Raw genomic sequence first — 13428 nt, forward strand, 5'->3', positions numbered from 1 at the left:
TCTGCCCCAGTCAAGAACCGGCTCAGCTTCCTCTTGAAGACATGCACAGTCAGCACACATTACGCAAGCCAGCATTCCAGAAGTTCGCTATTCTCTGGGAAAAGAAAAAACCTTTAACAACTAGCCTATTCCTATTTCTACACAATTTAAATGTATGTCCTCGATTCCTCTTTCTACGTCAAACAGAAATGATCTTTCACTAAGGAATGCAAATCCAGCCCTTTTCTTATGTTATACAAGTCCTGCACCTAATTCTACACAACTATAAAAGTTAATAAATGCTGCTTTTGAAGCCTGAGTAGCTGATGTTCTTTAAACCGTAAGCATTCCTATTGTGCTCCTCTGAACCTTTTCTGAGACTGTCATATCACAACATGGGACTGGGATATCATAGCAATTATAGAAACATGGCTCAGGGATGGACAGAACTGGCAGCTTAATATTAGAGGATACAAATGCTACAGAAAGGACTGAAAGGGAGGCATGACAGGAGGAGGAGTAGCATTTTTGATAAGGGATAACAATACAGCTGTACTGAGAGAGGATATTCCTGGAAATACATCCAGGGAAGTTATTTGGGTTGAACTGAGAAATAAGAAAGGAATGATAACCTTACTGGGATTGTATTATAGACCCCTTAATATTCAGAGGGAAATTGAGAAACAAATTTGTAAGGAGATCTCAGCTATCTGTAAGAATAATAGGATGGTTATAGTGGGGGAATTCAACTTTCCAAACATAGAGCGGAACTGCTATAATGTTCAGGGTTTAGATGGAGAGAAATTTGTTAAGTGTGTACAAGAAAATGTTCTGATTCAGTGTGTGGATGTACCTACAAGAGAAGGTGCAAAACTTGACCTACTCTTGGGAAATAAGGCAAGGCAGGTGACTAAGGTGTCACTTTGGGGTCAGCAACCATAATTCTATTAGTTTTAAAATAGTGATGGAAAACAATAGACCAGATCTAAAAGTTGAACTCCTAATTTGGAGAAAGGCCAATTTTGACAGTATTAGGCAAGAACTTTCGAAAGCTGATTGGAGGCAGATGTTCGCAGGTAAAGGGACTGCTGGAAAATAGGAAGCCTTCAGAAATGAGATAACGAGAGTCCAGAGAAAGTATATTACTGTTAGGGTGAAAGGGAAGGCTGGTAGGTATAGGGAATATTGAGGGTTGGTTAAGAAAAAGAAGGAAGCATATGTCAGGTATAGACAGAATAGATCGAGTGAATCCTTAGAAGATTATAAAGGCAGTAGGAGTATACTTAAGAGATAAATAAGGAGGGTAAAAAGGGGACAAACGATAGCTGTGGCAAATAGAGTTAAGGAGAATCCAAAAGGTTTTTACAAATACATTAAGGGCAAAAGGGTAACTAGGGAGAGAATAGGGCCCCTCGAAGATTACCAAGGTGGCCCTTGTGTGGAGCCGCAGGAGATGGGGGAGATACTAAACTAGTATTTTGCATCAGTATTTACTGTGGAAAACGATATGGAAGACATAGAATGTAGGAAAAAAGATGGTGACATCTTGAAAAAAGGCCATATTACAGAGAAGGAAGTGCTGGATGTCTTGAAACGTATAAAAATGGATAGATCCCCAGGACCTGATCAATTGTACCCTCGAACTCTGTGGGAAGCTAGGAAAGTGATTGCTGGGCCTCTTACTGAGATATTTGTATCATCGATAGTCACAGGTGAGGTGCCAGAAGACTGGATGTTAGCTAACGTGGTGTCACTGTTTAAGAAAGGTGGTAAGGACAAGCCAGGGAACTACAGATCTGTGAGCCTGACATCGGTGGTGGGCAAGTTGTTGGAGGGAATCCTGAGGGGCAAGATGTACATGTATTTGGAAAGGCAAGGACTGATTAGGGATAGTCAACATGGCTTGGTGCATGGGAAATCATGTCTCACAAAGTTGTTTGAGTTTTTTGAAGAAGTAACTAAGAGGATTGATCAGGGCAGAGCGGTGGATGTGATCTATATGGACTTCAGTAAGGCATTCAACAAGGTTCCCCATGAGAGACTAGTGAACAAGGTTAGATCTCTTGGAATATAGGGAGAACTAGCCATTTGGATACAGAACTGGCCCAAAGGTAGAAGACAGAGGGTGGAAGTAGAGGGTTGTTTTTCTGACTGGAGGCCTGTGACCAGTGGAATGCAACAAGGATCGGTGCTGGGTTCTCTACTTTTCATCATTTATATAAATGATTTGGATGTGAGCATAAGAGGTATAGTTAGTAAGTTCGCTGATGACACCAAAATTGGAGGTGTAGTGGGCAGTGAAGACAGTTACCTCAGATTACAACAGGATCTTGACCAGATGGGCCAATGGGCTGAGAAGTGGCAGATGGAGTTTAATTTAGATAAATGCGAGGGGCTGCATTTTGGGAAAGCAAATCTTAGCAGGACTTATACACTTAATGGTAAGGTCCGAGGGAGTGTTGCTGAACAAAGAGTCCTTGGAGTGCAGGTTCATAGCTCCTTGAAAGTGGAGTCGCAGGTAGATAAGATAGTGAAGAAGGCGTTTGGTATGCTTTCCTTTATTGGTCAGATTATTGAGTACAGGAGTTGGGAGGTCATGTTGCAGCTGTACAGGACATTGGTTCGGCCACTTTTGGAATATTGCATGCAATTCTGGTCTCCTTCCTATCGGAAAGATGGTGTGAAACTTGAACAGGTTCAGAAAAGATTTACAAGAATGTTGCCAGGGTTGGAGGATTTGAGCTATAGGGAGAGGTTGAACAGGCTGTGGCTGTTTTCCCTGGAGCGTCGGAGGCTGAGGGGTGACATTATAGAGGTTTACAAAATCATGAGAGGCATGGATAGGATAAATAGACAAAGTCTTTTCCCTGAGGTGGGGGAGTCCAGAACTAGAAGGCATAGGTTTAGGGTGAGAGGGGAAAGATATAAAAGAGACCTCAGGGGCAACTGTTTCACACAGAGAGTGGTATGGGTATGGAATGAGCTGCCAGAGGAAGTGGTGGAGGCTTGTACTATGCAACATTTAAAAGGCATCTGGATGGGTATATGAATAGGAAGGATTTGGAGGGATATGGGCCGGGTGATGGTAGGTTTGGAAGAGATTGGGTTGGGATGTCTGGTCGACATGGACGAGTGGACCGAATGGTCTGTTTCTGTGCTGTACATCTCTATTACTCTATGAACATGTGAAAGAACCAAACTAGGTGCAGCATACCTGATGCGGTCTACAGTCCAACCAGTTTTTATTTTCCCTGAATAGTTCTAGCCCCACAACTGTTTGCTTTGACAATGTTTTCTTGGCATTAGTGGCAAACTTTCAGCAAACTATGTGCAATGACACCTGTAATTTTTTTCTCTCATAACAGAATTGCAGGCTTATGATATTGAAAGAAAATACATTATTTATTGATCCAGCTACAAGCAACGACCCTGTATTTACACTGGTTAAATGTCATTTACTATTGTGGCTTCCTCCCCTAGCCACATCTAAATTATTTTGCACTTTACTACATTCTTTGAATGTCTTTGTACTCTCACAAACTTTAGAATCATCTGGAAACTTATTAAACTTACTCCCTGCGTCACAGTGCAGATAATTAATAAAAACAGTGAACAACAGTGAGCCTGATGCAAGCCACCACTTGTAGTATTCTACCAGTCTGATCCACATCTGTCGATTGTAACTATTTAACTGCTGATGATTTGGAGACAACTTCTAATCCAGCATATAAAATTTATATCACTGAAGACTGGACTGAGTCATATCTACATGTGTTACCTAACCAAATATTTTCAAAAATTCCAAACCAGCGGAATTATTTTAATCAAGTTTGTAAGAAATGATTTCCTTTTCTAGAACTTGTATTGAGTTTACTTTTTCTTCTTTGTTTTATCGTGAGATTGACAGATTTATAATCAGGTAGGAAATTAAGGTTTATAGGGAAACATCAGTGGAGTTTATAGGGAAACATCATTTTGAGTGCGAGCAGCAGCAGAGGTAAGACGCACCCGGAAGACTGCAGCTCAGGTAAGGCCGTTTTTTTTAAATTACTTACCGGCAGCGGACAGCGGTGTTTTCCCTTTCACAGAAGGAGCAGGAGCAGCGGGGGAAGTGACGAGGACCAGAGGGGCAGCCGCGAAGGAAAGCAGTCACCATATACATCAGCAAGGCGGCTAAACCCGAGACTCTACAACTGTAGAGTCTCCCACCTGCCCTCCTCCTCTAACCTAGTTAATAAGGTAAGTTTCATTGTAAACTTCCTCTATTGAATATAAGTTTGTTATTGATTATATAGCAACTTGAACTAAGCTTTCTACTTTAGTACTGAGTGCGTGTTCAGATAAGTCGGGTATGGATGCTAGGGCAGTTGCTTGCTCCTCCTGCAGACTGTGGCAGGTGGGAGACATGGCACACGTCTCCGCTGGCTACATCTGTGGGAAGTGCACCGAACTCCAGCTCCTTGAAAACCCTGTTAGGGAATTGGAGCTGGAGCTGGATGAACTAAGGATCATTCGGGAGGCTGAGGGGGTAATTGAGAGGAGTTACCGGGAGTTGGTCACTCCTAAGGCTCAGGACAAGGATAGATGGATTACAATCAGTTAAGGGGGAGGAAAAGGAACAGACAGACAGTGCAGAGGTCCCCTGTGGACATTCCCCTCAGCAACAAGTATACCATTTTGGATACTGCTGGGGGGGGATGACCTACCAGATGAAAGCCATAGCAGTCAGTTCTCTGGCACTGAGCCTGACACTGTGGCAAAGAAGGGAAGGGGCAGAATAGAAAAGTACTCGTGGTAGAGGACTCGATAGTTAGGGGAATCGACAGGAGATTTTGTGGTCAGGATCGGGATTCCCAGAAGGTATGTTGCCTTCCTGGTGCCAGGGTCCGGGACGTCTCCGATCGGGTGTATAAGGTTCTAAAAGGGGAGGGTGAACAGCCAGAAATCTTGTTACATATTGGCACTAATGATATAGCCAGGAAAAGGATCGAGGATATAAAAAGTGATTTCAGGGAGTTAGGATGGAAGCTGCAAAGCAGGACGAACAGAGTAGTGTTCTCTAGTTTACTACTAGTGCCACGAGATAGCGAGGCGAGGAACAGGGAGCGGGCGCAGCTTAACACGTGGCTGTGCAGCTGGTGTAGGAGGGAGGGCTTCAGTTTTGTAGATAATTGGATTGCCTTCTGGGGGAAGGTGGGACCTGTACAAGATGGACGGGTTGCATCTGAACTGGAAGGGGACCAATGTCCTGGGCGGAACAGTTGCTCGAGTAGTTCGAGAGGGTTTAAACTAGTATGGCAGGGGGGTGGGAACCTGAGCTGTATACCGGAGGTGAGAGTTGATGCAGATGAGGCAATAGCAAGAGGTAGACCAGCTAGTGGGAAGGATTTTCCTGGGAAGGAACCAAGGGATCAGTTAAAGTGTGTTTGCTTTAACGCAAGGAGTATCAGGAATAAAAGTGATGAACTTAGAGCATGGATCAGTACCTGGTGCTATGTTGTTGTGGCCATAACAAAGACATGGGTTTCTCAGGGGCAGGAATGGTTGCTGGATGTTCCAAGGTTTAGAGCATTTAAAAAGAATAGGGAGGGGGGGAAAAAAGAGGAGGGGGTGTAGCACTACTAATCAGAGAGGCTATCACAGCTACAGAAGCTTCCATTGTCGAGGAAGATCTGCCTACCGAGTCAGTATGGGTGGAAATTAGGAACAGCAAGGGAGCAGTCACCTCGTTAGAGGTTTACTACAGGCCCCCCCCAATAGCAGCAGGGAGATGGAAGAAAGCATAGGTCGGCAGATTTTGGAAAAGTGTGGACAGAGTAGGGTTGTTGTAATGGGGGACTTTAACTTTCCCAATATTGATTGGAACCTCCTTCGAGCATAAGATTTGAATGGAGCTGTTTTTGTAAGGTGTGTTCAGGAGGGTTTCCTAACTCAGTACGTTTACAGGCCGACAAGGGGAGAGGCCATTCTAGACTTAGTGCTCGGAAACGAGCCAGGGCAGGTATCAGATCTTGTGGTGGGAGAGCATTTTGGTGATAGTGACCACAACTGCCTCACATTCTACATAGCTATGGAGAAGGAGAGGATTAGGCAAAATGAGAGGATATTTAATTGGGGAAGAGGAAACTATGAAGCGATTAGACATGAGTTAGGAAGAATGGACTGGGAGCAATTGTTCCATGGTAAAGGCACTATAGACATGTGGAGACTGTTTAAGGAAGAGTTGTTGCAAGTGATGAATAAATATGTCCCTCTGAGACAGGCAAGAAGTGGTAAGATAAAGGAACCTTGGATGACGAGAGCGGTGGAGCTTCTCGTCAAAAGGAAAAAGGTAGCTCACATAAGGTGGAGAGAGCTAGGGTCAAGCTCAGCTCTAGAGGATTACAGGCAGGTAAGGAAGGAGCTCAAAAATGGTCTGAGGAGAGCCAGGAGGGGACACGAGAAAGTCTTGGCAGAATGGATTAGGGAGAACACAAAGGCATTTTACACTTATGTGAGGAATAAGAGAATGGTCAAAGAAAGGGTAGGCCCGATCAGGGATAGCATAGGGAATTTGTGTGTGGAGTCTGAGGAGGTAGGGGAAGCCCTAAATGAGTTTTTTGCTTCTGTCTTTACAAAAGAAACGAACTCTGTAGTGAATGAAACCTTTGAAGAACAGGTGTGCATGCTTGAATGGATAGAGATAGAGGAAGCTGATGTGCTGAAAGTTTTGCCAAACATTAAGATTGACAAGTCGCCAGGCCCGGACCAGATTTGCCTTCGGCTGCTTTGGGAAACGAAATGCAATTGCTTCGCCACTTGCGAAGATCTTTGCATCCTCGCTCTCCACTGGAGTAGTACCTGAGGACTGGAGAGAGACAAATGTAATTCCTCTCTTCAAAAAAGGAAATAGGGAAATCCCCAGCAATTACAGACCAGTAAGTCTCACAGCTGTCGTCTGCAAGGTGTTAGAAAGGATTCTGAGGGATAGGATTTATGACCATCTGGAAGAGCATGGCTTGATTAAATGCAGTCAACACGGCTTTGAGAGGGGCAGGTCATACCTCACAAACCTTATCGAGTTCTTTGAGGATGTGACTAGAAAAGTTGATGAGGGTTGAGCTGTGGATGTGGTGTATATGGACTTCAGCAAGGCATTTGATAAGGTTCCCCATGGTAGGCTCATTCAGAAGGTCAGGAGGAATGGGATTCAGGGGGAACCTAGCTGTCTGGATACAGAATTGGCTGGCCAACAGAAGACAGCGAGTGATAGTAGAAGAAAAATATTCTGCCTGGAAGTCTGTGGTGAGTGGTGTTCCACAGGGCTCTGTCCTTGGGCCTCTACTGTTTGTAATTTTTATTAATGACTTGGATGAGGGGATTGAAGGATGGGTCAGCAAGTTTGTAGATGACACAAAGGTTGGAGGTGTCATTGACAGTATAGGCTGTAGGCTGCAGCAGGGCATTGACAGGATGCAGAGATGGGCTGAGAGGTGGCAGATGGAGTTCAACCTGGATAAATACATTTTGGAAGGTCGAATTTGAAAGCTGAGTACAGGATTAAGGATAGGATTCCTGGCAGTGTGGAGGAACAGAGGGATCTTGAGGTGCAGGTACATAGATCCCTTACAATGGCCACCCAAGCGGACAGGGTTGTTAAGAAAGCATATGGTGTTTTGGCTTTCATTAACAGGGGGATTGAGTTTAAGAGTCGGGAGATCTTGTTGCAGCTCTATAAAACTTTGGTTAGACCGCACTTGGAATACTGTGTCCAGTTCTGGTCACCCTATTATAGGAAAAATGTGGATGCTTTGGAGAGGGTTCAGAGGAGGTTTACCAGGATGCTGCCTGGACTGAAGGGCTTATCTTATGAAGAGAGGTTGACTGAGCTCGGACATTTTTCATTGGAGAAAAGGAGGAGGAGGGGACATAATTGAAGTATACAAAATAATGAGAGGCATAGATAGAGTCGATGGCCAGAGACTATTTCCCAGGGCAGAAATGACTAACACGAGGGGTCATAGTTTTAAGCTGGTTGGAGGAAAGTATAGAGGGGATATCAGAGGCGGGTTCTTTACACAGAGAGTTGTGAGAGCATGGAATGCGTTGCCAACAGCAGTTGTGGAAGCAAGGTCATTGGGGACATTTAAGAGACTACTGGACATGCATATGGTCACATAAATTTGAGGGTGCATACATGAGGATCATTGGTCGGCACAACATTGTGGGCTGAAGGGCCTGTTCTATGTTCTATGTTCTATGAGTGGAGTTGAAGATTATCAAAGCAGCAATGATCTCACTGAAAGACAATGGCAGATACAATAGGTTAAATGGCCTACCTCTGCTACTCTGTCTTATGGGATGTGGGCAGAGTTGGCAAGCGCTCAATTGTTGGCCATCTCTAACTACACAGAACTAAGTGACTTGCTTGTTCATTTCAGAGCACAGTTAAAAGTATATTAGACTATATTAGATTCCCTACAGTATGGAAATAGGCTCCTCGGCCCAACAAGTCCACACCAACCCTCCGAAGAGTAACCCACCCAGACTCATTCCCCATATTTACCCCTTGACTAATGAATAAGTCATCAACATTTGTGGATCTGGAGTCACATATTGGTCAGACAAAACAAATTTCCCTCTCTAAAAGATATTAATGAACCAAATGGTTTTTTGTGACAACCGATGATAGCTTCATGCCCTTCATTACTGACACTAGCTCTCAATTCCAGACTTTATTATTTAAATTTAAATTCCACTGGCTGCCTTGGTGAGATTTGAACTTATCTTACCAGAGCATTAACTTGGGACTCTGAATTACTAGTCCTCTTTGCTTCCTCAGTGTGCATGCCCCAGTTCAACTGGAGAATATAGGGTTAACTGTTAACTTGGAAGATCTGAACTATGTGCTTACATTCCAAAGGAATAATTCCAGATACATCCACACTGGTGAAGGGGTTCACAGAATACATGTCCAATCTCGTTAATCGGTTTTCGGTGGATAGTGTCTGAACCTGAAGCCCTAACTGTTCTGAATTTACCTTTACAGGAACTCACATACTTTTATATTCAAGAGTAGCAAATATCTCTTAAGATAACATAGCAAAACTTCATTATACAATTTCATATTAGAAGATACAGGATAAATTTCCACCCCCACCGATATTACGTTTCTTAAAAATGTTGCTTCATTCCTATCCTTGGTTATCCTTAAAATTTTCAATCTCATTACTAGCCAAATACCAACTCAGCTGCCTCCACCATTCGACAGACCAGAATAGCCAGGGTCCTCTAACAACAGTGATCCACCATATCCAGTGTAAGAAATTTAAATTTCAAATTTCAAACTGGATGGGAGTCAGATTGGTCTCAAATATCATGTCCCTTTACCCGAATAACCTGGCCACATTCTTTAGCTACTCTCATATAAATTACTTGATTTTACATAACAATGTATTAAGAATGTAAACAAAACCACTACAGCCACTTAAACAAGTGAAGTACGGAAGAGATTGCAACTTTCATCTTATTTCCAGTTTCATAGAAATAAGTTTGAGGAATGCGAAAAGAACTGTGATCAAATGCAATAGCTTAAGAATCAGGTCTACTTTATATATATTATACTATTTTGGCCAACTTCAAAATCTATAGAAACAGGAAAAATGCAACTTTAAAATCCAACAGCAAAAATTCACAATCTTGCTCTGAATACTGTTGTTGGATACTTGCTCATTACCTCTTTTAGCTGATCAGCACTTCCCCATGAAGCAGAGCGCTGATGTGTGCTTTTCTTTTCTGGTCCTTCATCTGACCAAAAACTGGGTGTCTGAAAAGTGAGAACAACAAAGCTATTGTTTAAAAGGAGTTCAGTTAACAAGTTTTACCAGAACTGGTCCTGTCAACACTAAGAATTCATGCTGGCAGCAAAATTAATTTCTGACAAAAATGCAAAGACTTCAGTTGACTTACTTTGTTCTCACAATATTACAGTGTATGTGAATTAAATTTCCCTAATTTACAAATACTATTCTCTATTAAAATATTGGTTCCTTACGTCTGAACTCCTCTCCATTTTAAGTCAATCAAAATACTACTGAAGCAAATATGGAAACTCATACTAAACTTTACATTCCACCATTTAAATTCCTGATTTTTCAAGATTCTGATACATTTAATAGCATTGTGTTAACAAACAAAATGTGACTTAAACAGAAAAGAACAAGCAACACAGAATCTGAAATCATTGGGAGGGGTTTTCAGTAGCCCAGCCAGACTCCAGCCTGCCCTACATTAGAAGTAAAGAAAAACAACTAGAGGGAAAAGTGTGCTCACATACAGTGTTATTAGGAGACTTGTGATAATTCTTCAGGGCTAGAAGCACAACAGGTCAGTTCTCCAATTATATCAATGATGGACAAATGCAGGATACATAGGTTGTGGCTGACAAACCATGCACCATGCGGATCAACACAAGTCTAGTAACACTGGAAGTAATGCTGAATGAACCAATTTTTCAGACCGCCCAACTCCCCGCCACCAAACCCTTTATCTCTACAAAACCCATTGAGCTATTTCCTGGTTTGTATTTTGTTTTCAAAAGAAGCACTGTATTTCTCTGATAATACCAGAGAATCCAGGCTGTTGGCCAGCACTGAAATGATATAAACTTAAAGAACCTTAATGCAGAATTTATTGAGGGAAGAGAAGAATTTTCTGGATGGAAAAGTGAGATATCCAAGTTCCCAGAAGAACAGGATGGGGAGAGAAGGAGTCAGATAAAGCATTGCATACAATTTCAGTCATTCCAAGGTTCGGTCAAAAAACCTCACATGCATGGAATTTACCCAAATATAGTAAATCTAAAGTTTAAGTTATATTTGAATATCAAAATACATCATGTTACAATGTTCCTTTCCAACATCCAATACGGAAGATATGAAAGTAGAGTTTTCACCATCTTTCTTTGTCTTTGAAAATAAAATAAGCCAACCTGGGAATAGAAATGGAAAATTAAATTTCCACAAAATTATGCTGAGTACACCTTCTCTCAGAAGAATGGTACAGACTTCAAAGACTGACTAGGTGTATTGTGTTCTGCATAAGGACACAATGTTCTCAGGTGTTCTATTTATTCAAAAAGTAGAATAGTTACAAACACTGTAACATATAGTGAAATGAGTATGCAAGGACTACTATGAACAAGATGTACCACTGATGTATACAGCATATGCAACACAGGTCAGGCAGAGTACAAATATACAATGTCAGAGATATAGAAAGAGCCAGGAGAAAGATCTGAAAGAACAAACAAGGAAGGTTAGGGGCAAGAACAAACAATTAATGAGATCAGGAAAGCAAAAGACAAGTTAGATGTAAAGGGGATGGGAAAGAGAAAGAGAGAGAAGTGAGAGAGGGAGAGCGAGAGAGGAAGAATGTAAGTATGCAATAGAAAAACATATTTCTTATCCCTAAATGTAGCCCAAGCTGAATGAGTCAGAATATAGATGATGCACATTTTGATACCAATGCAATATAACCATAGGATATTTATCCCAACAGAGTAACTCATATAACCATGAAACACTGGACAGGAGGACTCTGTTGCAAATTTAGAAGAAATCATTTTAACGGGAAGGAGCAGAAAACAAAATTGCTGCATCTCAGCTATTTAACTCAAGGATAAAACAAGATTTGGTGCTTTGGTCACACTCATTCAAATTCCCTGCAGCGTCAGCATTTATTAGCAGGGCAGTTAGTAAAAAAAATGTCATTATTCCCACAGATTTGCAAGTTATGAAAAGCTGCAGCAAATACATTTACTTAAATTGCAAATCAGACACAATATATCAATGCATTCAACATGTGCCCACTCACATATGGTTTACATTTAAAAAGGCTAATTATGAATTAGGCCTCACATGGCCATCATTTATAGGTCTGGCCCATTTTCTTCTGTCCCCAGTTCATAATTTTAGACATTGAAATTGGCTAGCTTATAGGACAAAGTGAGGACTGCAGATACTGGAGATGAGCTTAAAAATGTGTTGCTGGAAAAGCGCAGCAGGTCAGGCAGCATCCAAAGAGCAGGAGAATCGACGTTTTGTGAATAAGCCCTTCTTCAGGAATGAAGGAGGGCTTATGCCCGAAACGTCAATTCTCCTTCTCCTTTGATGCTGCCTGACCTGCTGCGCTTTTCCAGCAACACATTTTTAAGCTCTGATCTCCAGCATCTGTAGTCCTCACTTTCTCCTAGATACTGGAGAAGTCAGTCGAAAAGGGTGGCGCTAGAAAAGCACAGCAGGTCAGGCAGCATCTGAGGTGCAGGGAAGTCAATATTTCAGGCATAAGCCCTTCATCAGGACTATTCCTAATGAAGGGATTATCCCCAAAGTGTCGACTCTCCTGCTCCTCGGATGCTGCCTTACCTGCTGTGTTTTTCCAGTGCAACCCTTTTCAACATGGTCTAGGTTATACTCCGTCATTCATTTGTTTACCTCAATTACTCAATACACAGCAGAGATACAGTAGCATGGTGGGTCAGTTGTTAGCATTGCTGCCTCACAGTGCCAGGGACCTACGTTCAATTCCAGCCTTGGGCGACTTTCTGTGTGGAATTTGCACATTCTCCCAGTGTCAGCACGGGTTTCCTCTGGGTGCTCTGGTTTCCTCCCACAGTTCAAAAATGTGTAAGTTAGGTGATTTGGATATAAATTGCTCATAGTGTTCAGGGATGTGTAGGTTTGGTGCATTAGTCAGGGGGAATGTAGAGTAAAGGGGAGGGGAATGGATCTGGCTGGGTTACTTCGGAGACTGTGAGAGGTAACTGGAGCACACGGAGGAAACCTACGCGGACATGGAGAGAATATGCAAACTCTACACAGAGTAGCCAAAGGCTGGAATCGAACCCGGGTCCCTGGCGCTATGAGGCAGCAGTGCTAGCATGCAGGTACAGCAGATAATAAAGAAAGCGAATGAAATGTTGGCTTTTATAACTAAAGGAATAGAATATAAAGATAAGGAAATATTATTGCAACTATACAAGGCATTTGTGAGGTCACACCTGTAGTACTGTGCACAGTTTTGGTCCCCTTATTTGAATAAAGATGTCATGGCATTTGAGGCAATTCAGAGGAGGTTCACTAGATTGATCCCAGGGATGAGGGGTTTGTTGTATGAGGAGAGATTGTACAGTTTAGGCCTATACTGTCTGGAATTCAGAAGAATGAGGGGACATCATATTGAGGTATTCAAGATAAGAGGTATGGATAAAATAGACGTGGAATGATGCTTCCTCTTGTGGGGCATTCTAGGACATGAGGTCATAGTCTTAGGATAAGGGGTAGCAAATTTAAGAGTTCAGGAAGAACTACTTCTCCCAAAGGGCTGTGAATCTGTGGAATTTGCTACCCGAAAGTGCTGTGGATACTGGGACAGTGAGTAACTTTCAGGAGGAGTTGGATAGATTTTGAA

General features: G+C 42.3%; 1 protein-coding gene across 6 annotated transcripts in view; it reads right to left on the reverse strand.

Moving 5' to 3' along the window:
- LOC122549809 (glucocorticoid-induced transcript 1 protein-like) overlaps positions 1 to 13428 on the reverse strand; it is a 233773-nt gene that overhangs the window by 117973 nt on the left and 102372 nt on the right. For 5 of the 6 annotated variants that reach the window (XM_087987129.1, XM_087987125.1, XM_087987126.1 and 2 more), the window contains exon 3: positions 9695 to 9784. The exons of the other annotated variant lie outside the window; for it this stretch is intronic. In XM_087987129.1, coding sequence (XP_087843255.1) covers positions 9695 to 9784 — 90 coding nt within the window. The remainder of the gene's footprint in view (positions 1 to 9694; positions 9785 to 13428) is intronic. 6 annotated transcript variants of the gene reach the window in all.

Source organism: Chiloscyllium plagiosum, unplaced genomic scaffold (assembly GCF_037043375.1).
Source record: "Chiloscyllium plagiosum isolate Xiang-an unplaced genomic scaffold, Cpla_swu_hap1 HiC_scaffold_5, whole genome shotgun sequence".
Classification (NCBI taxonomy): Eukaryota; Metazoa; Chordata; class Chondrichthyes; order Orectolobiformes; family Hemiscylliidae; genus Chiloscyllium; species Chiloscyllium plagiosum.